General features: G+C 39.0%; 1 protein-coding gene across 1 annotated transcript in view; it reads right to left on the bottom strand.

Annotated features, from left to right (window-relative positions):
• The window catches only part of PARD3B (par-3 family cell polarity regulator beta), a 1011045-nt gene that overhangs the window by 462183 nt on the left and 522850 nt on the right, over positions 1-26012 (bottom strand). Inside the window, exons 6-10 of the mRNA XM_034655034.1 lie at positions 21684-21770; positions 15695-15820; positions 13185-13543; positions 10262-10401; positions 9018-9146 (exon numbers count right to left, since the gene is read on the bottom strand). Of these exons, the coding sequence (XP_034510925.1) occupies positions 9018-9146; positions 10262-10401; positions 13185-13543; positions 15695-15820; positions 21684-21770 (841 nt within the window). The remainder of the gene's footprint in view (positions 1-9017; positions 9147-10261; positions 10402-13184; positions 13544-15694; positions 15821-21683; positions 21771-26012) is intronic.

The following is a 26012-nucleotide window of genomic DNA, read 5'->3' as shown; positions in this document are numbered from 1 at the left end:
CTTAACACACGTACTGATCACAGTCAGGGAGGTAATTGGGCAAATCAAGGTCATCCCCCGAGTTTTGTAACCACCTTCTTATCCAGCTGCTCTGTATCCACAGCTGGCATAAATTCTTGGAAACATTCAGCTAACTGGATAATAAGAAGGACAGAATCTGTGGTTGGTTACAATATTGTTTTTTTCTGAGCTGTTTAAATATGTATGTTTAGAAAATTCTTCTTTTTAGTCTAACCATCAGAAGCCTAATCATGGCCACAGTGGCCACTAATAAGACATCTGTCTTGTGCCATGAGAGGACAGTCGAATCTCACAGCCCTTCGATCCTTAACACTGCAGGAGAATGCAATTAGGCCCCAGTCCTCTGAAATGTCACAAGAGCTCCTTTTCAGCATTGAACACTTCTTCTTCCACTACCTTCCAATCTCCAACAAAACCGTTCTTGTGATAAAAGTCCTAAGTGTTTTCATTCTGACACCTGGAAGCCATACAACCAGGCAAAATGGCCAGCAACTTCCTCCATCTGTTTTAATAATGCTGAACCAAAGCATTTATCATCATCTATTTTATCAAGACTAGATTTTGCTGACAAGGTTTCAGTAAAATTCTTTCAGGTGTAAGTACTTCCCAGGGAGTAGCAAATGACTATTAATCCCTCAGTCTTATGGGTTATCGAATGCATTCAAAAACTTGCCAAAGATGAAGGATCTCATCACTTAGGACACAGCACAACTGAAAGAAGGTGTGATGCGCAGCCCATTGAGGTAGAAATCTTAAAAAAAAAAAAAATTCTGATTTTGCAATGTCTCTGTGCCTCATTTTCCCCATTTTTAAGAGAGATAGGAAGAGCTGAACATAGTTGCTTTGTGACAGTAAATGAGGATCACTTTCTTAGGAGCTTTGAAATCTTCACCACGAGTTCGAGCATGGCAGGATGGGGGTGGGGGAGGTAGAATATGGCGCATGTAAGGGGCCAATGGAGCATCTCTCTCCCTATAGCGTGCCATCTTGGAGACAGAGAGGAAGGGAGAAGGGACGGAGGTGTAACTGCAAACAAATACCAATAACCCAATCTTCTAAACCGCCCTAGAAACACCTCTCTTTGGTATGTGCTTAAATCTACAAGTTACAAGGTGGCACACAACAAATTTTGAGCGCAATCAAATTGAGTGTGGGAATTTAAAAGCACAATCGAGTTGGGCCTGAAAAAGTCAAGTACAATTGAGTTTGCCTAAATGAATCAGGTGTAATTGAGTTGAGTAACTGGATTGTGCTCAGCACTGCCCCTTTGCCAAAATGAGAGGCACATGACCAAAGAGACTCAACTCAATTGGCCTTGAATTTTTCACAGGATATTTTTCTAGAGCAAAAAAATTGTTTGCAAAATTGAAAGATAAAGTTGAAAACTTGGTTACTGGAATTAGTCAGGTATAGTCACTAAGTTATCTTGTAGGCCTTTAGGCTCTTTATAACAAAACCACTATTTCAATGATCCTCAAACTTGAGGTAAGCATCAGAACTATCTGGAGGGCTTGTTAAAATACATCTTCAGCTCCAACCCTAGAGTTTCTGATTCCTCAGGTCTGAAAGAAGCCTGAGAATTTGTATATGTGACAAATTCCAAGGTAATGGTATTCTGCTGATCTGAGGCCACACTCTGAGAAGCACTTCGACTGAGATTGGAGCACTTAAAAAATACTTTAAAATACTTTTAAAAATTTAAGAAATAATATTTTAAAGTATTAGGCAATGATACTTATTGCTTGCCTACGTCTTTACAAATAAACTGTACAACTAGATTATGCGTACGTATTCAGATGATTTAAACTACCTAAATTGTCATTTATACTCTAGACTATTTTTTTTAATGGGAGGGGAGGGACAGATGGAGAGGGAGACAATCTTAAACAGGCTCCACACCCAGCATATAAGCCCGACGCAGGGCTTGATCTCCTAACCCTGAGATCATGACCTGAGCCGAAATCAAGAAATGGATACTCAACCCACTGAGCCACCCAGGCACTCCTCATTGCCATGCTCTCAGTACTACCCCTAACCTCACTGTCTTGTGTAGCGATAACCAGAGATTGCTAACACTCTGAAATCTGAGGAAATCTATGCATATTATTTTTATTTGGTTTAAAGTAATTGTATCAGGAACGATAATGCATTAGATACAGATTAGACATAGAGTAGGAGCCACAGGGCCTTTAGCCATGCCTTTTGCAGCCTTCTATATCATCTGCTTTAATAATGTGCAGCTTTCATTTATTTAGTCAACAAATATTTACTGAACATACAGTGTCCATCAGGCACAGGAGATAACAACACATGATAACACTATTTGACACTCACCGTGTATTAACATCTACGCTCAGCTAATTTTCACAACACCCTACAAGATAGGTGCTGTTATTATCCTTATTTAACAAATGAGGAAACTGAGACACAGAGAGGTTAGGAATGCAAAGCAGGGATTCACATTCTATGTGTCCTATTCTAAGAACTTTACACTCATCTCTAATGCTGACAGGCTCTTAGGTAGACAATACTCTGATCCCTGAATTAGGGGTGAGGAAGGGGGGTGGGTGGCTCAGGGAAGTAACTTAATCAAGACCATTCAGCCAGTAGGTGGTAGAGCCAGGATTCAACCCGTGTCTGACTGATCCCAGGATCCTAACGATTACATTACAGCCAAATACAATAAGCTCTTAGCAGGTATCTGAATGTCTTTTCACCTCTTCCAATTTATTTCAAACAATACTATTTCTCATGTTAACCCCTGCTCAGTAAGCTGTCGAGTTGGGCCGCCTACCATCTCCCTGATGTATTTTACATTTTCTAATCTCAGAGTATTTGAAGATGCTGTTTCCTTCCCCCTGTAGCTCTGCATTTTGAAATCCTACTCAATTGAGACCTTTCTCAAACACTATCATGTTCTTCAAGGTTTTCTTGGTCCCCCAACTTTGAAGCCCCAAACACTTCATTGAGTAATTTGACCAACTCCTACTCTCCTTTATAGGCTAGAATCTCCTTGAGGACACGAACACATCTTATTCAACTCTAGAGTTCATGCTGCAGAACCTTGACTAGGATCAGATGACAACTGCTTGAATGGAATTTCACTAAGCAGGGAAAAATACTGTAGAGAGAAGCAGAAATGGAGACTATATTTTAGCAAGGATTCTGTCTTAAGTCACAAGAACTATGTTGTTTGGAGAATCCATAAAATGTAGTGGCATTTTGACTTCTGCATAATTATTTAAATTCCAAAACATAACTCCTGCACTTTGGTTTAGGTAGACAAATCATTCTGAAATCATCCTCCAATTTCTGCTACTTATCCACAAATAGCTGCTATGATATTCATTCTTCCTTAAGTACCTTGGTTAATTAAGCATGGAATCATTTGAATCTAATAGCCAAAGGGAATAAAATAATATATCAGTTAAATGAGGTTCATCTAAGATTTCAAACGAAAATTCTTGCATGATTCATGATATTAAATAATCTGACATCTGAAGGTATGAATTTTTCACTTCCTAAGAAGATAAACAGTAAAGGAGTGGGGCCACATGTTATTTGCAAAGGCAGTCAGGGATTGGTAAATATGGCGGTTCTGGACCACACTAAGCTCAGAGCCTACTTGGGGAGCATCCACACAAACGTGTATGTGGAACATTTTTCCCCCCTCAGCGAAAGCAGTATTCCTAAGCGAAGGTCACATCGGCATGGCAAACATGGCTGGCTACTTTAGGATCTCAGTCATGCCAGGCAGCAGCAACTTGCTTGCTTGAAATATAGTTAATCCCACTTTCAGAAGCTGGCATGTAATAGCAGGTGAACTTGGCAGGTAGAAATTATAAATACATTTGAAATTTTCTCAGCTCGCTTTACCCACCAGGGGTTGCTGTGATTTTCAGGTTAATTTAAAGATAAGGTAGCAGGTCAGAACATGAAACATTAAAGAGGTTAACAAAGGAATGGAACCATGTTTTTTCCTCCCCAATAAATGAAAGAAGACATACACACACACGTGTGTGTGTGTATGCACCTACATGACAAACAACATGGTCTCGCTCGCTTGTGCGCACGCTCTTTCTCTCTGAAGCTCTCAAAAAAATAAAGGCATGACATCAATCAAAAACCTTTAGTTTTTCACGATCTTTCCTAAACTGACAGTCTGCATAAGAACACAAGAATTTTGGGGGCCAGGGATGGGAGAGAAGTCGTAGCATGTGTCTGCCACAAAAAAACACCAAAGCGCTGATTACGGAACACAGTGTTCATTTCAAGTGCAGACGCAGACACTTTCACCTTGGGATTCTATTACCAACACTAACCTCAAAGACCCTTTTGCAAAAACGTTCCTTATGTGAACACCTCTTTAATAAACTTTCACCCAGTCAGGGGGTGAAGACTTCAAAGGGTCTTCCAGCTTGGGATTCTGGAAAGATTGCCTTTGAAACACAGTTCCTTTGGTAAAGATACTAGAAAGAGCTTAAATAGTTGTGATGCTAGTACATGAATTCCTCTCATTTGATGTTCAGCCCGGCCGTCCCTCATTTGATGTTCAGCCCGGCCGGCCGCAGACGGAATGAAGGTTGGCTAAATGCACTGCTACATTTGTGATACTAACCAATTGCTTGGGAGGAAGGACACGGAAAGAATTCAGCAGAGTCCTCCCGCGGCAGGTCAGGAGAAATAACCAGGAAATGGGTGCTCAGGCCTTTGGAATGACAGAGGGTCACATCCGAGAGAGACCATCCTATATTGGGACTTCCTGTATAACTGCTGACCACATGCTCCCTTGGCTCTAAGTGTTAAGACTTTACAAGGAGCTAAGATAACGAGGAAGTAAGGAAGACTGAACTGTCGGAAACTAGGCAGAGCAGCGCCGTTAAGAGGGGATCCAGCTCCTGAAACAGCAAGGCTGGAGAGAAGGGAGAGGATGGTTTCTTAGAACAGGAAAACAATAAACACGGTTTGTTTTCTTCAAAGGAGATAGAACAAGACAAAGGCAGGAAGTGCTGTCCTTCCTTCATCCTGCCAGATTTTCAATGGAAGTCAAGTGTGTGCATCAGTCATGATAAGGGAGAAGAGACCAAAGTGGTAACACCTTCAGTTTTTTTGAAAGAAAAATACAGAGATGTGTCATATAGCACACTGTTCTTCATTCTGTTCTTTCAAATAGTCCTGTGCATGTCACACTAAGAAGTGATTCACAGTGAAATAGTGCCGTGTGTGCCTAACGTGACCTCTCTTTAAACTTCCTGTATGGTTCTTGCCACGTAGCACTCAAGGAAGGCATTTGGGCTGGACAAAGAAGACAATTCCATATTTCTTCAAAACAAGGATTCTGGGTCCACATTACTTTGGTGCTTGTAATCTGCAAAGGCTTTGCTTTGCTGTGGTTACAAAGAATATTCCACATATTTAGATAATTAGAAGTCGAATGTTTTTTAGAGTCTAGACTGTTTGCCAGAGAATTCTAGGAGAAGGGATACTAACCACATGCCTTCCAAATTTGGTATAAAACTAAAAACAATGAGACCAAATAATTTATTTGCACTCATAATCTCACAGTTGCACAATTAATTTAATATGTTCCCTGGGGGGCTTGGCCTATGATGTCACTTTTTGGGATAGAAATCAAATTTCACTAAATTCTATTACATGAGAGTGAACTAATACAGGCTGCCTGACTTATAGATTTAGTTTCAAACCAAAAAAACCTTTTTTTTCTTTATTTTGTAATTCAGTATTTTGGACACCAGTATGTATTTTTAAATGATAATTAAAAAATCAATGTTCAAAATAATGGTTAGTCCCAGGCAAGCCTGATTAGATCTCTTTTCCCCATGAGGGATCTAAAGTGTAGTATCGTGCTTTTATTGTGTTTAACACTACAGAAGTGACAAGGTACTAGAATAATTATAGCTGGCATATATTGAGGACCTAAAATTGGTCAGGAACTATGCCAAGAGATTTGCATGTATGATCTCTTTTAATCTTCACAACAATCTTACGATAAAGATGAGGCAAGTGAGTCTTAGAATGATTTTGTGAGCTGCTTGAGATCACACTGGAACACCGAATAATGTGGAGCTTCCAGAGTTGAACTCCAGAGACAATGCACGACATGTTAAGAAACCTACAGCTCCGGGTCCCAAGCAGCGCAGGACCATCAACAGGTTACTCCACCACACTGAACCTCTGTTTTCTCAACTGCAAAGTAGATTTGGACATACTGATTCTTTCAGCCCCTTTACTCTGAAAATGCTATTTTTATATTTAACTTCCAGCTGCAATTATCTGTGATTGAGAATGCATTCAGAGTTTCAACCGGGGTAAGGTCACATCCTTCCCCCCCCCCTTACCTGGGGGAGGGAGAAAACTTCTAGAATGATTTGCTGTGAAGTTAAGAATTCTAGAAGACACAGAGAAAGGGGTAAAAGGAACTATTAGATGGGAAACTGAGGCCTCATGAGGGAACAAGTGCTCAGCTGGAGCTCTGTTATTAGGCTCTTTTGTTGGCTGGAATGTTTCTTTCTCTCTCTCTCTCTCTCTCTCTCTCTCTCTTTAAGATTTTTTTTATTTGAGAGAGAGAACACATGAAAGAGAGAGAGTGTGTGCACGAGAGAGATAGAGAGAGAGAGCATGCACAAGTGGGGTGGAGGGGCAGAGGGAAAAACAAACTTCCTGCTGAGCAGGGAGCCCCACACAGCAGCTCAATCCCAGGACCCTGGAATCATGACCTGAGGTGAAGGCAGACACTTAACTGACTGAGCAACCCAGGCACCCATGGAATGTTTCTCTTTCTATGCAGGGTTTCACTCATAGTTCAACAGAATCACAGTCAAAACTTCTTTCTTTCTTCTCCTATCCCTGACACAAACACACAGACCCACCAAAGTTTTCTAGGAGTTTTATCTCAAGCAACTGAAGAGTTGGACAAGAAGTGAAAGGCTCCCTGTTAATATGTACATACTGCCTCTTTCTAATTATTTCTTCTCACTGTGACTCTTGTCGAGAAAGACCTAGGCCTCTGGATAAATAAAGGATTGAAAGAAAAATCCATCCGCGTTTTAGAAAAAAATCTGGACTTTAAGTTTCTTCAGCATTTCTTTTTAGGAAGAGTAAGGAGCTTAAGTGAGCAAATGAGATGGAAATTCAAGATTCTGCCCTCCCAAATGGCTGGCAATGGAGGAGTCAACTAGAGGAAAACAGGCGGGGAGGATAGTCTTTACAGCTCACACCACCCAATCTTCTTTCCTTCCCTGTTTTACTGCAGATCTTCCCAGAGCACTCAATAGGGCAAGGGGAAAAATGGACAAGATGATGGGAAGAAGGAAGGACCAGAAATGTGGTGGGAAGAGGGTCCTTTGGTCAGTACTAAGGATCATCAATAAATGAGAGAGGTCCTTCAGGAAGGTTGTCTATTCAAACGTGAATATAAACATAGATAACAGAATATTAGGCTTAGAGTAGATATCTTAGAATTTATTTATCTAGTCTTATCACCTTATCAATAGGAGAATTTTTTTCTAGAGCACCTCTGACAGATGGTGAGGCTGGCTCTGTTCCAATATTCTAAGTTGCCTGTTTTCTTCTTGGACAGCTCCAATAGTTAGAAACAACTGTAACTTGCAACATTATCACTTCCAAATATTTGTTCTGGTACCAGTGCAAGGAGGGCTGGGAATGAGTCTTAATTATTTTTGCATCCCCAGAACCTCCAATTTAGTGCACAACATGTACTTAGTAAGTTATTAGTCAGATTAATACATAAGTACGCTAATGGATAGAAACTACCCGAAGAAATGTATTAATAAGTTTACTTCTCTAATCCATACAAAAACTCCTTACGTATTTGATAGCAATAGAAATGTGTCCTAAACTTTCTCTTTTTCAAGCTAACTACAGTTTTCTTAACTAACCCTCACTGGTTCTGATGATCTAACTCTGAGAGGTAATTAAAAATCCTTTTTACCACATCTACTCCTTTTTGTTATTAGCCATAAAAGTCCTTTGAATTTTTCTATAGCCTTCTTAAATACATGTCAATAATAAAATAATAGGTGTTCATTATTTTAAAAATGAGAAAATTAAAATGTCTCCTAATCCCAACATTCTGGGTGTATCTTTTGCCGGTTCTTTGGGGATTTTTGTTTTTTGTTTTTTAAAGATATTTTAATGTAATCTGATCATGCTGCATATGTCATTTTATACACTACTTTTTTCTTAAGGCACTATGAACGTTTTCTCGTGTTATTATCAGTTCATCACCAAGACCATTTAAGTAACTATTATCTTTCATTGGAGAGCTATCTAGTTATTTATCTAACCAATACCTTATGATTGTACAGTGCCCAATAGATCACTACAATAAATAGGACTTGAGAAAAAAAATCAATGTACATGAATTTTTTCCACATCTATGATGATCAGTTTAGGACAGATTACTAGAAGTATAGTCAGTAGGTCAAAGAACATACATTTTAACAAGACTTTTGAAACTCTCTTCCTCAGGATACCTTTCCTGGCCCTCATGATTAGGTTAAATTCCCTTGTGACATGTGCCTATAGCATCCTGCAGTTCTTTTTCATCACCTTCATCACCATTTTGAAGACTTGGTTCTATTTTATTTCCTTTTAGACTGCAAACTGCATTAAGGTGGTGCACAACCATTTTTGCTGACTGTGTTTTGCATAAAGCTAACATACAGCACAATGCTCAAAGTATATTTTATTTAGTTGAATACTGTTAAATTGCTTCCTTAAAAGGGTGTTTGAATTTGTATCCTGGAAGCACTGTTGGCACATGTCCAACTCACTGCATTAATATAATAAAGCCATGACACCCCCAAATGGGACCAAAAAAACCTCTTAGAGTGATTCAGTTCTTGTTACAAACGAAACCTGTGACTTAGAACTCATCTCTCAGCTACTATGAATTCACTGGGCATATTAAACTCTGCATTGAAGATTCAGTGAGACTGTGACCTGAACATTACCAGCTCTCGGGGAAGAAAAGTTCCTTCTTGACGGGCGATGACCAGTGATGCTGTCTCTCCTTGCTTGGTGCTCCTCAGCACGGCCACAAGCTCTTCCTGAGTTCGCCCAGTGACATCTCTGCCATTCACCTAACGGGTGCCATCATATGGACAGATTACAACACTCTCCATCTCCTTCTATGCTAGACAGTTTCTGAAAGTAAGTAGCAAATGGGCCCCTACAATGAATATAGCTCTGAAAAGATGAAAACTGAACACGTGGACCCAAACCAACAATGTTCAAAGGGCCAGTATTACACTGGCCATCTTTATTATGGTACTAGATCATTGAAGATAGTCAGGAATTAGTATAAGCAGTTTCTCCTAAGATAGCACATTTTTATGAGGGGGACATCAAACTGACAGCAAAGAATAATTCCTTAAATAGGAAAGAAGTGGATTTCAGATGCTAAACTGGCACCATTTTCTGCCTAATACCAAAAAATAAAAATAAAATAAAATAAAATAAAATAAAATAAAATGACCATGATTTCATGGCAAATTACTTTGGCAGCAAAAGTCTTTTGTTATAATGAAACAGTGTTCATCATGTTTAGATAGTCGCCCAGTTATCACAGATTTTCAGAAATTATAATTTGGAGCCATATTAGTCATTTGATACATCTTCTTTCATAATCTAGAACTATAAAAAAATCTATAGTGTTGCTTCCATGCCATGAGAAAGTTAATAGAACCAGCCAGTTTCAACAAGGAAGATTTCTTGAAAGGTAAGTTGAGAATATATATTTTAGCTAAGAAGACAATGCTACCGAACAAAAATGCATGGGGGAAAAGGCCTCTCGCTTTGGGTAGTTCCGAACACTTCTTTATAGGTATAGATCAACCTGAGACAGGCTGGCCCATCCCTATGAGAAGTTTAAAGAAACTGTTAGGAGTTTGGCTATGACTTCGAAATTCCTAGCCCTAACTACAATTATGATGAATTCCCGGATTTGATCCAAATATCCCAGGGACCCTAAGAGGTGGAAGTAAGAGAAAACAGGGAAAAGTTTGCAGTGTTACTTGTCCTATCACTGACCTATGGGGGACTTAGAAGATGCTTCTTATTAACTAATGTTTTAATTAAAGTCCTTATCTTGTCTATAAGTGATAATTTTCAATATATTATATTCAAAATATAAATATTAACATATTTATCTAAACACCAAGGATATTTTATTGAAGATAATAATTCTAATTCTTACCTCCAAAATTCTGTCCCCTGATTGTAGGCGGCCATCTTTTATTGCTGCTCCCTTTGGTAAAATGTTTTTTACAAAAATGGGACCAGGCCCATGTATGGAAGAGTCTCTGGTAACCACAGTGAAACCCAGTCCTTCAGGGCCTAGTGTGTGAGACCAGGAAAATGCATGGTCACCTTAAGTAGAAACCTTCCAAGAAAATCTACCTAATTTAGACTAATGTAGAATAAGTAAAATATTTACATTCCAGCAAATATTTTAAATTCACTTCAGTTGTTCTGGTTGCAAATACAGATTATAGTTCCTGACAGGCCATGATGGTTTCAAAGTGAATTTAGGGCCCAATGCTGATGTGTAACACTTTCGTCTACTGAGGCCCCAGAAGAAATGCCACGTTACCCATAAACTCAGGAGATTGATTTTTCGGTAAACCGTGAGCAGCCAAAGGCCATCTGACATGAGTTTTGTCAGGCGCTCACTCAGCTAGCCACCCTGCAGCTTCCCTCACCTGGGCCTCGATTCCTCCTGTGCTGCACGCCCCTGCTCCCGCCCTCACCCTTGCTGTCCCATTCTCTTGCATCTCAATCTCTCTGAGTATGTGGTTTTCACTTTATCTGAAGGTATGCTCAAATATCTCTGCCCTAAAGAATCCTTACTTCAATCTTACTTCTTCAGTCTTCCACCACCAATGACCTACCCATGATCACATCCACTAATTTTTCCTCTTCTGATCTGTCCCTTTCTCTAGCTTTGACACTTCTCACCAATTGTTCTCTTGAAATTAATGGCCCCCTCTTTGGTTTTCATGTCTCTATTTTCTGCTTATTTTCCTACCTCTCTGATCACATCATATCTACCACTGTCTCCTACCCACTGTTCTCCCAGGTGAACGAAGATATTCCCCAAGGATCTGCCATGGAACAATTGTTCTCTAGAGTCTCTGCCTTGGCCAGCTCCTGGCTCCAACTGCCATCTCTCTATGGATGACACCGAAATCTCTTTGGCCCTAATCTCTCTATGGTGTCTGTTTCCTCAATAGGACCATGCACACACTTTCACCAGCATTTTCAAACGTCACTATGAATTTCCTTCTCCAATTCAGATCCTGGTCTTTTCACATATACTCATCTACTAAAAATTCTAATTTTTAGTAATGGTATCTCCACTAACAAGCCATCTGCAATTCCCTGTTCTCTGCCCTCCTTTATCCAGTCAGCAGGCAAGGCATACATACATATTATACTTAGACAGATGCAACGTATCCTTTACTGATCCTTTGTTGTTTGATCTCTTTTCTGGTGTACCTTTTTGCTGTCCGATTAATCTTCCCAAAGTATAGCTGTGATGGCATATTCTTTATTTTTGCATTCAAGGCTTTCTGATGCATTCTTAAAGTTACCTTTTGCATCTGATTTATCTATCCTTAAAGCACTCAAACCCATGTCTAATACATAGCTGGATAATTTGTACAAAAAATGTAACTGATACATTTATATAAAAAGCCTAGGGGCACCTGGGTGGCTCAGTTGGTTAAGTGGCCAACTCTTGGCTTCAGCTTGGGTCATGATCTCAGGGACCTGGGATTGAGCCCTTGGGTCAGGCTCCACGCTCAGCGGGGAGTCTGCTTGTAGATTCTCTCTCTCCCTCTTCCTCTCCCCCTCTCCTTGCTCATGCATGAACCTGCACATGCTCACTTACTCTCTCTCTTCAATCAATCAGTCAGTCAATCAATCTTAAAAAAAAAAAGGCTTGGGGCGCCTGGGTGGCGCAGTCGTTAAGCGTCTGCCTTCGGCTCAGGGCGTGATCCCAGCGTTCTGGGATCGAGCCCCACATCAGGCTCCTCCGCTATGAGCCTGCTTCTTCCTCTCCCACTCCCCCTGCTTGTGTTCCCTCTCTTGCTGGCTGTCTCTATCTCTGTCAAATAAATAAATAAAATCTTAAAAAAAAAAAAAGGCTAATTGCTAAGCACACAGGTGAATTTGTGCCTCCTGGTCAATACAGTTTCTTCTCAGGCCAGAATTCTTAAGGGGGACAAAATTCTGACCAGAGGATCTTTCAGAATAACCACTTTGCCCTAATTAAAGGTGCATGTTATTGTTTTTTATATATGTTAATAAATATTTTAAAACTACCTTGTGATCATTAAATTCTGTATTAATTCAGACAAAAAATTGAGCTCTGTTTCTTTTAAATTAAGTCTTGAAAATCACAGCAGATTGCAGAAGGGTGCAGTGGGGGAAGGGATTATCAGGAGGTTACAAGTAAACAAAAGCACAGAAGTACACGAAGCCTTATGTATATAATATTGCATCAATATGCATGTACACACATGTCCTAGTCTCATTGATCTGGGTTTGAAATGCACAGAAAATTGGGAAAGATGAAGACAAGGTTATGCATGCTTTTGAAATTAAGTATGTTTTGAAAAGTTGTTTGCAATGTTGAATTAGTGAAATTTCAATTATATAATTATATATAATAATTATCAATTATAATTATCACATGTTTGCTTTTTGAGGACTAAATGTTTTGCTGGTATAAAATTGGCTTAGAGAACCAGAAACATATATGCCCTTTTTAGACCTGACCTACGGGGTCCTACAAAAATCACTAATCTTGCTCAAAATAGGGTTCAACTGCATCTCTGTGCTTCTTTACTACTGTGTTTCCCTCAAGTTTGCAACGGCTCTTTCCATTTCCCAACATGTCTTTATCATTTTTTTTTTATTTCAAATAATCTATACTCTCCAGAAGGAAAGAATAAGAAAGTAGCAAAATTTCAAGAGATTTAAGTTACCTGCTTAAATCTATTCTTTGATGCAATTAAATGAAGGGAGAATTAACAAAATTAGCCTTAATGCATTTCTCTTAACCAATTTTACATGTTACAATAATAGAATGCTATTATGCATAATTTAATAATTACCTTTCTTTAGGTCAATCTTAATTTTCTTTGCATTCTTCTTGCTGCCAAACCCCATGAGAGGGGAGAGTGAGGGAGAGGATGGCTTTCTACCCAGTCTCGGTACCCGGGGGCTCTTGCTTTGCTGCAGAGAGGTCAAAGCATCCTCTTCAGGACTACCTGTTCCTGTGAGATTTATGGTTTTTATTCCTGATATCCCATGGACAGGAGGCGGCAGCTTTGTTCTCAAAACACCATCATTGTTACCAAAAATGTTCAGCGGTCCAATGACTGATTTTTCATACTGTTCACGGTTTTGAGGTGGAAGCACATGGAGGAGCACACTGGGAGATTTCATCGCCTGGCGGAAGACATCTTGAGCCCTTCAAAGAGAGTTAGTGAATATGTAACAATACCACGTTCTAGCATGCCACCCAAAGCACCCCGCATCGTGGCAACGGGAACACACAGCGGCATGAGCATCGGAGAAACTGTCCCTGTTACCACCAGGATGACTGCAAACTAAATACTAATCACCACTTACGACTTGCGCACCAGGCGCCCTGACACTGGGCTACACATGCATTAGTAACATGCACAATTCTCCAGTTGAATCTTTTTAACAACTTCCTCAATCTTCTCATTTTGTCTTTAGTAAGCACAGTTCACTCTTACTTTGCAAAATGAGGAAACTGAGGCTCAGAGTGATTAGATAACTCATCCAATGACCCACAGTTTTTTTAAGTATTTCTAAATCTGAAAATCCATCCAGAAGCCATTGCTAAAGTAAGTATAAAAGCAAACTTTAATTTTAGACGGAAAAAATACTTTTGTAGTATTGATCAGAATATCAGTTAGTTCCCTTTTAGGACTTTGTTCTAAAGTACGGGTCCTCTCTAAAATGGGTTGTGTTCCAGGATTTCAATTCTGACACAAACATTTCCTTGTGAAGATATTTGGTGTATTGGCTGTGCCCAAAGTCATAGTGAATTAACAATCCAATAGGTACCCTCCCTGTTATTCTATTTTAGAGTACCTGCATTTTTTACTTTTTTGTCTTAGCACTTGGTGTTTTTCCTCAGATTTCCTACTACCATTTCTCTCCTTCGTCCTTACATCTCATGACTATGTTGTAAAACAACTACCTTTCCCAGCCTTTCTTGCCAATGAGATTTACATAGAAGGGTTACAAGAAAGCTGGGAGCCAGAAAGTTCTTTCTTCTCCCATTTCTCCAAACTCAGAACCCCAGCAGCTATCTGGTGACCATGACACAGCTTAGAGAGAGTAGCCACTTAGTAAGGATGCAAAACAGAGAGAGGGAAGACGTCCCATTTGCTGATTCTTGTGGAACCACCACACCAACTCTGGATTGCCACCTCCACACTTATTTGTCCTTGGGGGGGAAATATTAATCTTGTTTAAGGTGCCTTTATTTCAGGTCCGTCAGTAGCAGCCACATCAAATAATGAATCCTAATTCCAACTACTATCTGACACACCCTGCCCCGCACTCCTAACCTTACTGAATGAAGTGCTTACTCTCCATGTTGGGAGGGGAGGTGGGGAGAAGATCCCACAGAGGCAGCCCAACTCCTCTGATCAGTTCCCTGATTGGGAATCAGTTTCTACTCCACACTGCCTTCATCCTGTATTTTTATGAGCCTCAGTTTCCATCTTGCATACCTAGCAAGTCCTTGTAAAAAGTAGAGTGGTATTGTTATTTGAAGAAATGGACTTTTCAGTTTTCATTTCTTTCCACACTTAAGCAGCCAGTGCCCACAGCCCTTCTCACCCACAACCATTCACTCTTCCCCCCCCACCCCCTTCCCACAACCAAAGACACAAATATCAACAGAGAATGGTTACAGAGAATATATATGCTGAGTTGTTTTGGTCAGAAACGAGAGTAGCTGGTGGTCATCACTAAGGAGTATTACTTAGTATTTATTCCCTTGTTCCAGAGCCCCACTGCAATGCCAACATACATTAAAAAAAATATATGCATCAGACTGCTGCATACTCTAATTCTTAGCTATAAGAACCTATTCCCATAACATCTGCACATGCAGAAAAATGATTACTTGAGGGAGAATATTTTAACTTTTTTTTTCATTTGTTTCTATTACTCAGGGAGTCCTCACAGACATCTCTCACAGACATTTAGTTTAAGGAAGGCTGCTGACACAAAGCTAGTTAATTAATAAGCTGAACTAACAGTCTGTGAAAAGAGTCGTTAAATACCAGTCTAACTGACCCATAGCCCAAGCAAAGCAAGCCCTCTACGGATGATACAACGAGACGGGAGGGCCTGCTGTATTCTCCAGCTTCCTATTCTCGGGGCCACAGGGACATGTGCAGGCCACCTTTGTGGATGCTAACACAGGAGTTGCCTTTGGAAATGGATGTCTTGGGGTCATTCAAAGGGGACCGACCAGAAATTCTACCAACAGTTTTGATCGTCAAGAGCTCAGTAATGATTATAAGTGTGCCAGGAATCAATACAGTAAATAAAACAATGAAAAACAAATGCTTACTGAGCAAAGGTTTTGTCTACGAGGTCCACGTTGTTGATTTTTACAATACATTCATTTTCATGAAATAGTCCCTCCCGCTTGGACCTGCTATTTTCTTCAATGCCGCGGATGAAGAGTCCTAGAATCCTAAATGCAAAATTCAGGTTGAAACAGAATTAATAATAATATGCTAATTTTTTCTCCACTCGCAACTCTTCAGCAATAAGTACTGGTTTCTATTTACAAAAGAAATTATGCTTTATATTCAGGCAACGGTTTGTTGTTTAAATCCTTAGTAAAAAAAAAAAAAAATCCACTGAAAGAGAAAAAGGCCTTCAAGACAGACACACACCAACACCGACCCAGAGCACACTAAGCCAGGCCTCCTTTGCCATGCCTGAGGTATTCTTAGAAAAGGCCGCCACAGCTCAGCGGAGTTGAGGACGCAGAGGCTTCTGGATTGGAGAAGGGCATCAGGCTGACTGTAACAGGTGTGAGTGAGTGCTCAGACAACCTGAAGCTTAACAATGGAAGAGGATTAGAAGTTCACTGGAGCATTTTGCAGTCTTACTACCTTTTCCAGTAATTTGCATTTTAAGAAGCAAATACTTAAGCACAGGTCACATTGCTCAGTTTAAAAGGCAGTTCAGGGGCGCCTAAGTGGCTCAGTCCTTAAAGCATCTGCCTTCGGCTCAGGTCATGATCCCAGGGTCCTGGGATGTAGCCCCGCATCAGGCTCCCTGCTCAGTGGGAAGCCTGGTTCTCCCTCTCCCACTCCCCCTGCTTGTGTTCCCTCTCTCGCTGTCTCTCTCTCTGTCAAATAAATAAAATCTTTAATAAATAAATAAATAAATAAATAAATGGCAGTTCAGTCCCGTTTGTTGGTGCCCCTGCATCAGGTACATGTGGGGCATTTCCAGTGCTCAGGATGGAGGAATGGGAGGTCTGGGGAGAAGTGGGATGTAAACTGGATCCGAAGAATGAGTAGGATCTGGATAGGAGGAGACAGAGAATACACACGGGGGCAGGCTGAACTCTGTGTGTTTGTGTGGGGAGCTCACACTGGCTGGGAGGCCAGAGCCACACAGAGGGGTCTTGAACAGTTGCCGGACTTTATCTAATCAGACTAGAGCAGCACAGCCACCGCTCACTGCTTCTGAGCGAGACAGTGACATGATGGGGGCAGCGCACTGGGAAGACTTGTCTGCAATTTCACCCAGTAAGACTCAGCAGTCAGAGAGGAGGGCTGGGGGCTCCCGGTGCTTTGTGGCTGCCGCTGAGAGTCGGGAGGGGAGGGGTTGAGAAAAAGGCGGGAGAAAGCCTACAGCGGTAATGAGACGCACGCTGCGTGCGTGGGACTCTGCTGCATTATTGTAGGATCTATACCAAAAACTTGAAGAGATCGAACCTGTATATATTTTAGCTATTTCTCATATGAGAGATTCCCCTTCCTCTTGTGGCATGTCAGGGTCCTGGCTGTGTCCCCAGAATAAGACAGAGATGTCCTCCAAGAGGGACCTGCTGGGCGTGGGAGAAACAGCTACCTCTTGTCCCTCATCCTCTTGTTTCTGTTTTGTCATTCTTTTTTGCATGCGGGCCTCCTACGTTATCCCACAGTCCCTTCATATTAAATCTCCCATCGGAATAAAATACGAGGACATTTTATAGGTGAATCACAGGGTCAGCCACGGAGAGAGGGCAGTCTCTAATGAAAGTGGAGGAGAAAACCTTCTCCCTGTTTGGAGCAGCCGCACAGTAGGGCCTCTGCCTCCAGGGCCCCCGTTCACTGAATGAGTTCCCACCATCTGAAGATGGCAAGAGGAGGGGCACATGCGGTGGTCTCCGGGTCTCTACTCCAACGAATACAGTGTACTGATGCAGGAGAGACTGAGTCACGCCACCGATGGTAGGAAAGGCCCAGGGTCAGAGGCACAGGTGTGTGGGGCAGTGTTCCCCTGCCTTTCCTCTAAGAGGTTAGCACATTGATCATATTCTGTGTGGAAGAGAAAAGGGGCCAAAGTTACTATTTGATAAAGGATCTGAGATTCAAATTAATATTTTTGAGATACCAGTCCTACCTTAATCTCATAACGTAATATTGAAAATTGAACTATTTGACGTGCAAAAGAAGAAGAAGAGGAGGAAAAAGAAGAAATAGAACAAAATAGTGTTTCTTTCCTAAATTAAACAACTCTCTAATAGTTCACATTTTGGATTTTTTTGTTATGGTGGATTCACAATAACATGACCCACTAGGAGGCTCACATGTGGTTATAAACTAGTTGATGTAAGCGATATTTTTTTAACAAGCATTCAAGTCTTCCTTTAATTTAATTCAGTACATCATCAGTCATGTAATGTTACTCCCTAGGATTTAATTTCACATTTTGGGAGATGAATTAATTCTTTCAGGCCACTGCGTTGCAATTTAGCTGGCATACTACAGCTGGAGTATGCTATGTGAACCTCACTGATCTAAATAACCTAACTTTCCATGAAAAATTTATTGACAGAATAAGCTCAACTGTAAAACCCATGTGTCAGACGTAATTTTGGTAAAATGTAAAACTGACTGATTTTATTAGTTTGGTCCCTGGCAACAAACTGCTCCTGCCTTCTCTATACCATAGAAGGGATGGATTCTCTCCAGTTTGATTTCATCCAGACCAGTATGAGAAGGCTCAGAAAAGAATCTCTCATTATCCTCTCTGCCCCCAGACTGGTGGGCTGTGGTTGTGGTCTCATCTGGGACCAAGGCTCTCAGGACTTGAAGATTAATGCTGTTGAGGAATTATTGGCTCAGAGGAACCAGTTATTTGCATTAATGAGCAGTGATAAAGGAGGCTGAAACCCACTGCCCCATAGAATAAGAGGAGTGACGACTGCATCTTTTTCTTCTTATAATCACGTAGACACTAACCCACCCACTCCTTGCCCCCTTCTGCTCTTCCCACTGCATCCCAGGCCTTGGCCATTCTACCAGCTTCACTTTTTTATCTAAACATCTCTCCTTACAGCACGTGTCATTCGTCATCCATCCCTTCCTTCTTCTCTGTCATATTTAGCTGTCTTTACTAGGAAACTAAGGTGCATTATGCTATCTTCATTGAAAAACAATTAGATTTCATTCTTTTAATTCTAAAATAAAAGTACCTTAATTTTTTTTAAGTCAATGAAATAAAATTGCTTTTTACTTGCAGGAACTCAGGTTTTTGTGTATTTGTTTTGTTTCTTACTGTACAAGCCAAGGGGCCTCCATACAAGTGGCATTTAACACCCTATGCTGTCGTGCCTAATGAATCCACTGAGGCCTTATCTTGTACAGCAGCCACTATATTGCACTCAGGGTGTTCTGAGATTACATTTCCTAGTCAACAACAGGTGTGGCAGTATTTTTCTAAAAGAAAAAAAAAATATATATATATAAAGAAAGAAATTGGAGGCAAAGTCAATTACAGTAGCCTTAGTAAAGAATTAAATGTAAATTCTAATTTAAAATAATGGCACAAACCAATAAACGGAAGGAAATTAAGAACTAAGTATACCACTATGACCTTAACTCACCCCCCGTTCCAAGCCCCCGTGCTCACACACTGAAACCATATGGCGTTATGAAGTCAGACACTTGTCTGACACACTCTATACTCAGTTGCATCTAAACACATGGGTTGAGTTAAGTGTGCTGTTTCAGCCTGTACTCATTACTTCTTAACTTTTATTGGCTCATGTCTCTACTTCCATATTATTTTTATGTTTTTTAATTAAATTTCCTTTCTATAATACTAATGGATAGCAAAAAAAAATTATACAACTATTTCATCAAGTTACTGAACAGTTGACCATGAACTTATAAAAGTTCATTTCTGAGCCAGGCTTTTTGGTTTAGCCATAATATTAATAATACTGATAATTTACACATTCATATGTTGTGTGCTTTACAAGGAGTTTTCACATTTTAATGTCATTTAATCCCCACAACCTTGATGTGAAGTAGGTATTCACAAGAGGCAAGTTTAGGAGACTTGCTCAAAGTTATAAAAGAGAACACTGAGATTCAAATCCAATTGTTCTGAATCCAAGTCTAACATTTTTTCTATTCTTTAAGCCTTCTGCTAGAAATCAGAACCAGGAAGGAAAAGGGAAGAAATCCATACATTTTAGTGTGTTTCTCTCGTTTGATGTAAGAGAAGGTGATTTCTGGTCTACAGGGTCAACTTGTTTTCCGAACTATTGAAAATGAAGTATGGCGACTGTCACATTGTACATTTCCTCGTGTTTTGGAAATTGGGATGATCTTGTATTCTATTCTGGCTTCATTAAACTAAAGGGCCTGGTAATTTAACTGCTCTGGTATTTCACAAAGCTCTATCAGTACACTTCTGCCAAAAGCCATTAGAATTTCTCATGACAACTGGGTAAATACTCTTTCTGTCTATCAAAAACAACCTCACTTGTCCTGTGCCATAACCCATAACATTTATAAACACGCTTATTAACACATACAGGAAATGAAACAATAAGAGCCACTGGCTTTTTGGTCCATTTCTTTTTAGAGAACATTCATTCCAGCAAGAGCTTGGCATCAGATGTTATTTGCAAAAAAAGGTGATGACTTTGCAATTACAGGTAGCAGATGGCTACCTGCTGAAAATGATGCCAACCAAAATATCATGACTAAACTGCTCTTCCCGCTATGTGGCAGACTGAATTGAATAAATATTCTGAACCAGTAAATTAATACTATAGAACCTTTGGGAAATTTTTGCTCTAGAAAGAGCAATGGAATAAGGGGGATTGGATCTGGATTTTGTGTGACCTTGGGGGGGAAAAAAAACAAAAACAGTGGACTTTTCTGGACTTTGCACTCTTAAGCTAAAATAAGGCATTCTGCCTGCAATTTTCAGTGATGTGTTTAATATAAGAAAAATTAATTTAGCAAACTAATTAAAATCATATCATGAGTGAGAAACTGATTTTAAGAAAAGCCCTTTCTTTTAAGATAGTCCTTGTCCGTATCAATCTAGTGCTAAGGGCAATCATCTTATTGAACAGTGACACAATATCCAATACTAGTTTTGTAAAGTTGTTATAATAGGACTAATATTAACTCTCAGGCACACACTTTAATTTCCAACAGTAAAACAAGTTTTATATTCAGGTAGGTGAACATGAATTTCAAGAAATGTTGACATCTAAATTACCATTTGCCACTGTGGATTTAGCAATAAAATGTCTTTAAAATTTCAAAAGGAGGTGGTATACTGTTTTTAATTGATTACACTTTATTTCAGAAAAAAAGCACAATGCATTTTATTTTACTATTATAGTTAAAATCACGAAAACATAGCTTCTGATACAGCTGTTTTAGTGCCAGAATATTTATTATCCTAAGTCCCATATACCTGAGCAGAATCAGGAAATATCCATTGGGATTACTATATTCACTTTTTGAAGTGTATTTTGGAACATCAAAAAATTAAGTTGTAGTATTTGTCTAACAGTATGTTAAAATCCTTCTCAAGAATTCTGTTTACAACATGTCACTGACAAGAACACTTTAAGAAATATTTCAGGGGTGCCTGGGTGGCTCAGTCAGTTAAGTATCCAACTCTTGATTTTGGCTCAGATCATGATCTCAGGGTCATGAGATCGAGCCCCAGGTCTTGGTTCCCACTCAATGGGGGTCTGTGTCCTCTTTCTCCTCCTCCCCACCACCCTGCTTGTTCTCTTTCTCAAATAAATGAATAAATCTTTTTTTAAATAAGAAAATACTTCATAAGTAACTGTAAATGCAGAAATTGTGATCGATACTTTTGCTTTTCCACTGTATCTTAGAAGTAAATGACTTTGTTTCTAACACTCAAGTGGCCAACAGAAAGAAGTATATATTGAGGTGTCTGTCTGAATAACAGAGATACACATTGAATCCTCTTCTGAAACATGTTTGGGAAAATGAGCTGAAGTCAAGTTTTTCGTTAGCATGAGCGTCTGATATATAAAAAAATCTTACCTTCCACTCAGAGATGAAAAGAAGGGTACTACATGTATTCCCAAGGGGCCTCCTTCCCCAGAAATCTCCACTGTTCTTGTCATATCACTGTGGCAGAAAAAAGTAACTTTAGTAAATGCAGTCTCTACTTAAGGTAAGTCTCTACTTAAAAAAAAAAAAGAGAGAGAGAGAGAGAGAGAGAGAAAGCAGCACATTAAAAAGCAAAACAAAACAAAAAACCTTAAGATTATATCAACTACTGTAAATTCAATGGCAGAGATGAAATCAAATGAGTACATGATTTGCTGGTATGTTCATAAGATCCAGGAAATAAAATGTTTAAAAGACTGATTTCTTATTTTTTTTCCCTAGGAGGGAAACAAGTGGAAATAATGACCCACAAAAATAACGTCCTACTAAACTTAATCTGCATAAATCAACATATTTAAAAGGATATACACAAAAATGAAATTTCTCCCCATTGAGACACACCTGACAATTACTGTGCAGATGATAAAATACATGGAACGAAGCTTATCTATGCTTAAGCATAAAGTAGGCTTCCCTTGCAGGACAGGAAAATTGAAATAAAATATGTAGTTATTAGAAAAAGCACAGAGTTACATTTTACAACAGTGAAGCCACAGTTGGTAACACATATGGGCATGTTCGGAGCATTAGAAATCAGAACATAGACTTGCCTTTCAATAAGGCATCAGATGTATTCAATGGAACAATTCTAAATTTTCACCTCCTATTTTTTTTTAGAGCTAGAAAAAGAAGTTGTAAAGCCTGGAGAAAATGTATTACAGAAAGAAATAGAAAGCCTGACCCGCCTAACCTACTCCAGATTAAAGAAAGGATGAGCTAGAAACATTAATGGATAGTGTGTATGACTGAAATATATAAGATATTGGGAAACTTTGAGTAATAAAGAGTGGAACTAACAAGTTTTTATAAAGATGAAAAATAATAACCGTGAACAATTATTGGCTCCTTTAATCCCACAGAGAGAAAATAAAATTGCCAGAGGAAAAATGATAAAGTTGAAGCAAGCATCCCTGTTATGGAAATTGTAAGCAGGTCTCTATTGTTTCCTATTTACATGACAATGACCTGAAACTAGATGTCAAATTAAGAGCTACAGCTGCTACAAATGCTTTTCTGTTCCAAATTGAAAACGGTGAAATTTTGGCTCCTTACTAGAAAGTTGAGAACAGCATAAGAAAGCAAAATGCCTGATGAATTCACTCTGCATGTAGTACTCTCTGAATTATCAGAAATCTAAAATAAATACATTAAAGATATTCTCATCTGTGGACGAGGCTTACTTTTAATGTGTTTTCATTGCAAACTTATTGTCATTAAGAACTGTAAAAAAGAGCATGTCAGTTTCTAACATTTGTGGACTATGATGGAATTTCAAACCTGATAATAAATTTCAAATGAGTTTTGCTCAGATATTGCTGATATATTTAAAACTTGTTCAGTCAAGCAGGTTATATCAGAGGCCTGGGGTAAAAGTCAGAAATAAAACAAATCTTAGAATGATAATATCATGGGATGAAATAGATTCTTCTTGATACTTTCTGTGTGAGAATACAAATATTATATGAATATATATATTTATATATATATATGAAATACTACATATAGGTATGCATTATACAACCTGAATATAAACTGCCTGATGGGCAGGAAAAGTTGTGTATAAAAAGTAATCATTTTCATATAATAACAGATTTATAGTGCATTCATAGGTATTTGAGAAAGACTAAACCCAAAGCATTAACATTCTAGTTACAGTACTGTTTGAAAGACTTCTAAAAACAAAGATGAAAATCTTGTTTAATCATTAAAACTTTATTATCTCTACCTTTATAATGTATTTTTATAGTTTTGTACTTACAGCATAACACAAAACTTTCCTAATAAGTGTATTAAATATCCACATGCTGATAGATAACACTCATATGTATTATACAGAGGCTTTGGAATATAAGGGTTTAGTACAGAGTTCAAGATTTCAGCTTAAGAATTTTGGGGATGGCTTTATGGAATTTTTTTGGGGGTCTATTTTGCAAATATTTTCTTACCCAACTCAAAACCTTTCCTGTAAAACATAATAAATTCTATGGATTATACTGATACATACTCTTTAGGAACCACCAATCTCTTATTTTCACACTCACTTAATAAAGTAAATCTTAAAATTTGTTACACCAATCTATCTTGTTTCAAATCACTACAACCATTTTTTGGGGATGGAGTTTAAAGGTTTATTTATACTTTATAAGATTCTCTTTTTTGAGACCTCAGAATAAACTCTTATGCTATCTTTATACATATTCTTTGGCTAGAAAGACAGGTGGTGAATGCTAAATGACTATCATAAAAATATTATCCCAGAAAAAAAGCATAAAAGATTTTGATTTTGTAGATTGTAATATGTAAGCAGTTATAGAGAATTAAATCTATTTAATATAGACAAATATTACAAATTTTATACAGACTATGTTTTACCATGCTCTTCTTAAAATTTTATCCATTATTATGAGATGGAAAGAAAAGCTTTTGAAAAAGGAAGCCTCATAGACTGTGTATTTTTACTTAATTTCAAAGGAGGGGGGGACATTTGCATTCCATATACCCGATGGAATTCTGTAGAAATCTCTGTATATATACCCTTTGTGAAAGATAAACACAGCAAGTAGGGCTGGACACAATTATTTAAATACTTATCTCATAAAGTGAGATTTTACTAAGATGTGGAAATACACTATTAATGCCATTTGTTTAGTCCAAGTGCAGAGTAGGGTTCAGGGACCAGTGAGCAGGATATGTACACATTAATTTATGTTTTGGAGGCAGACTGAGAATGGAAAATTTAGAGAATGAGGTGGAGAGGATATTCTAACAGTGGAAAGAAAAAGGGATCGGCAGCTACTTGTGAAAAACAGACAAAAAATGAAATGCAGGGTAAAGGGGAAATACTTTAATTACACAAAGAAAAGCCGAAAGTTTCACTAAGATCAAAACAGCTGACTTTTATACAACGAAAACCAAAGTGGACAATCACAGAACATTAGGTCCAACAGTATTAATCAAGCTAAATGTCCTAAGATTCAACTGACAACGCTGATTCAAATAATTCCCGGGACCAGCTGCTACCTACCTAAGATTTTAGGACAAAACTCGGGGTGAAGGTACAGAATAAAAGGTTAAAAGCGAGCCTGTCCTGAACAGCGACTCTATAGAAACTCTATGGCCAGGGGCTGCATTTGGCTCCATTCAGAAAAAAACACATGAAGCCTGAGGGACAGAATATAAGCGCGGCAGACGGCTCCAGGTCCAATTCCTCACATGAGGCAAACGAACAGCAGTTTTAACATTGAGATTATCAAACTCGGTCACAGGCTACTCATTCAGGTTAAGGGACAGACAGGGCTCAGGGCAGGTTGGGGGGCATCTCTTGTTTCGGAAGAAAATCATGATTAACTTAGGAAATTAGAGAGACAGCGTATCTTAGCGGTGGCTTTGAGTCAGATATCTGAGTAAATCATTTAAACGAAGACCAAAAGTATTAGTTTCCTTATTTGGACAATGGAGAAATTAAGATAAATTCCTAATAGAACTGTTGGTTTAAAAACAATTAGAGGACATAACATGTCCATCATACACACAGTATCTGGTGTATACAAGGTTCGATAACTATCAGCTATTAGGATGATTATTAGAACTTTTTGAGGGAAAGAGTTTATGTATTAAAAGGAAATTATCTCAGACTTTCCATTTTTTTCTCAACCGATTTCCTCAGTGAGACTTTAAAAAATATCGTCAAGTACTGTAGGGTTGAGGAACATGTTTTCTTCATGATGAGACTGTTGCCAGAGAGCAGACGATGGGTCATAGATGGATAGAAGGTGTTAGCCCGGGCTCTTCAGGCACTAATGCGCAGGTCTGTCATATAGAACAGTGTGAGAGACGGACCGACGAGAGACCTCCCAGGAGAGTCTGTTGATGGCATGGAAATATGCCTGATTGTGATGTTTTGTGGATGCAAATATACTGAGTAAAAACCTAACAAAAATTTTGTTGTTGATGGTGGTAGGAGTCACTTAATGTACCTGAATTCAGTGTGTATTAATTGAGTAGTTCCAATGAGGAAGTTCTGCAAGGAAAACACAGAGGCCAATGTCTGAGGAGTTCACAATCTAGGGGGCAGGTTAAGACAGGTAACAGAGAATAATACAAAGCGATGGAATGGTAGTAGTAACTATAGTATATTTTCAACGATTATAAGCTATTATTTGGGAGGCAGGGTGTTAATAGCCTTCTAGCACTATACCA

Source organism: Ailuropoda melanoleuca, chromosome 2 (assembly GCF_002007445.2).
Source record: "Ailuropoda melanoleuca isolate Jingjing chromosome 2, ASM200744v2, whole genome shotgun sequence".
NCBI classification, from domain to species: Eukaryota; Metazoa; Chordata; class Mammalia; order Carnivora; family Ursidae; genus Ailuropoda; species Ailuropoda melanoleuca.
The sequence above is the reverse complement of the archived record's forward strand: the minus strand, read 5'-3'. Positions and strand labels throughout refer to the sequence as shown.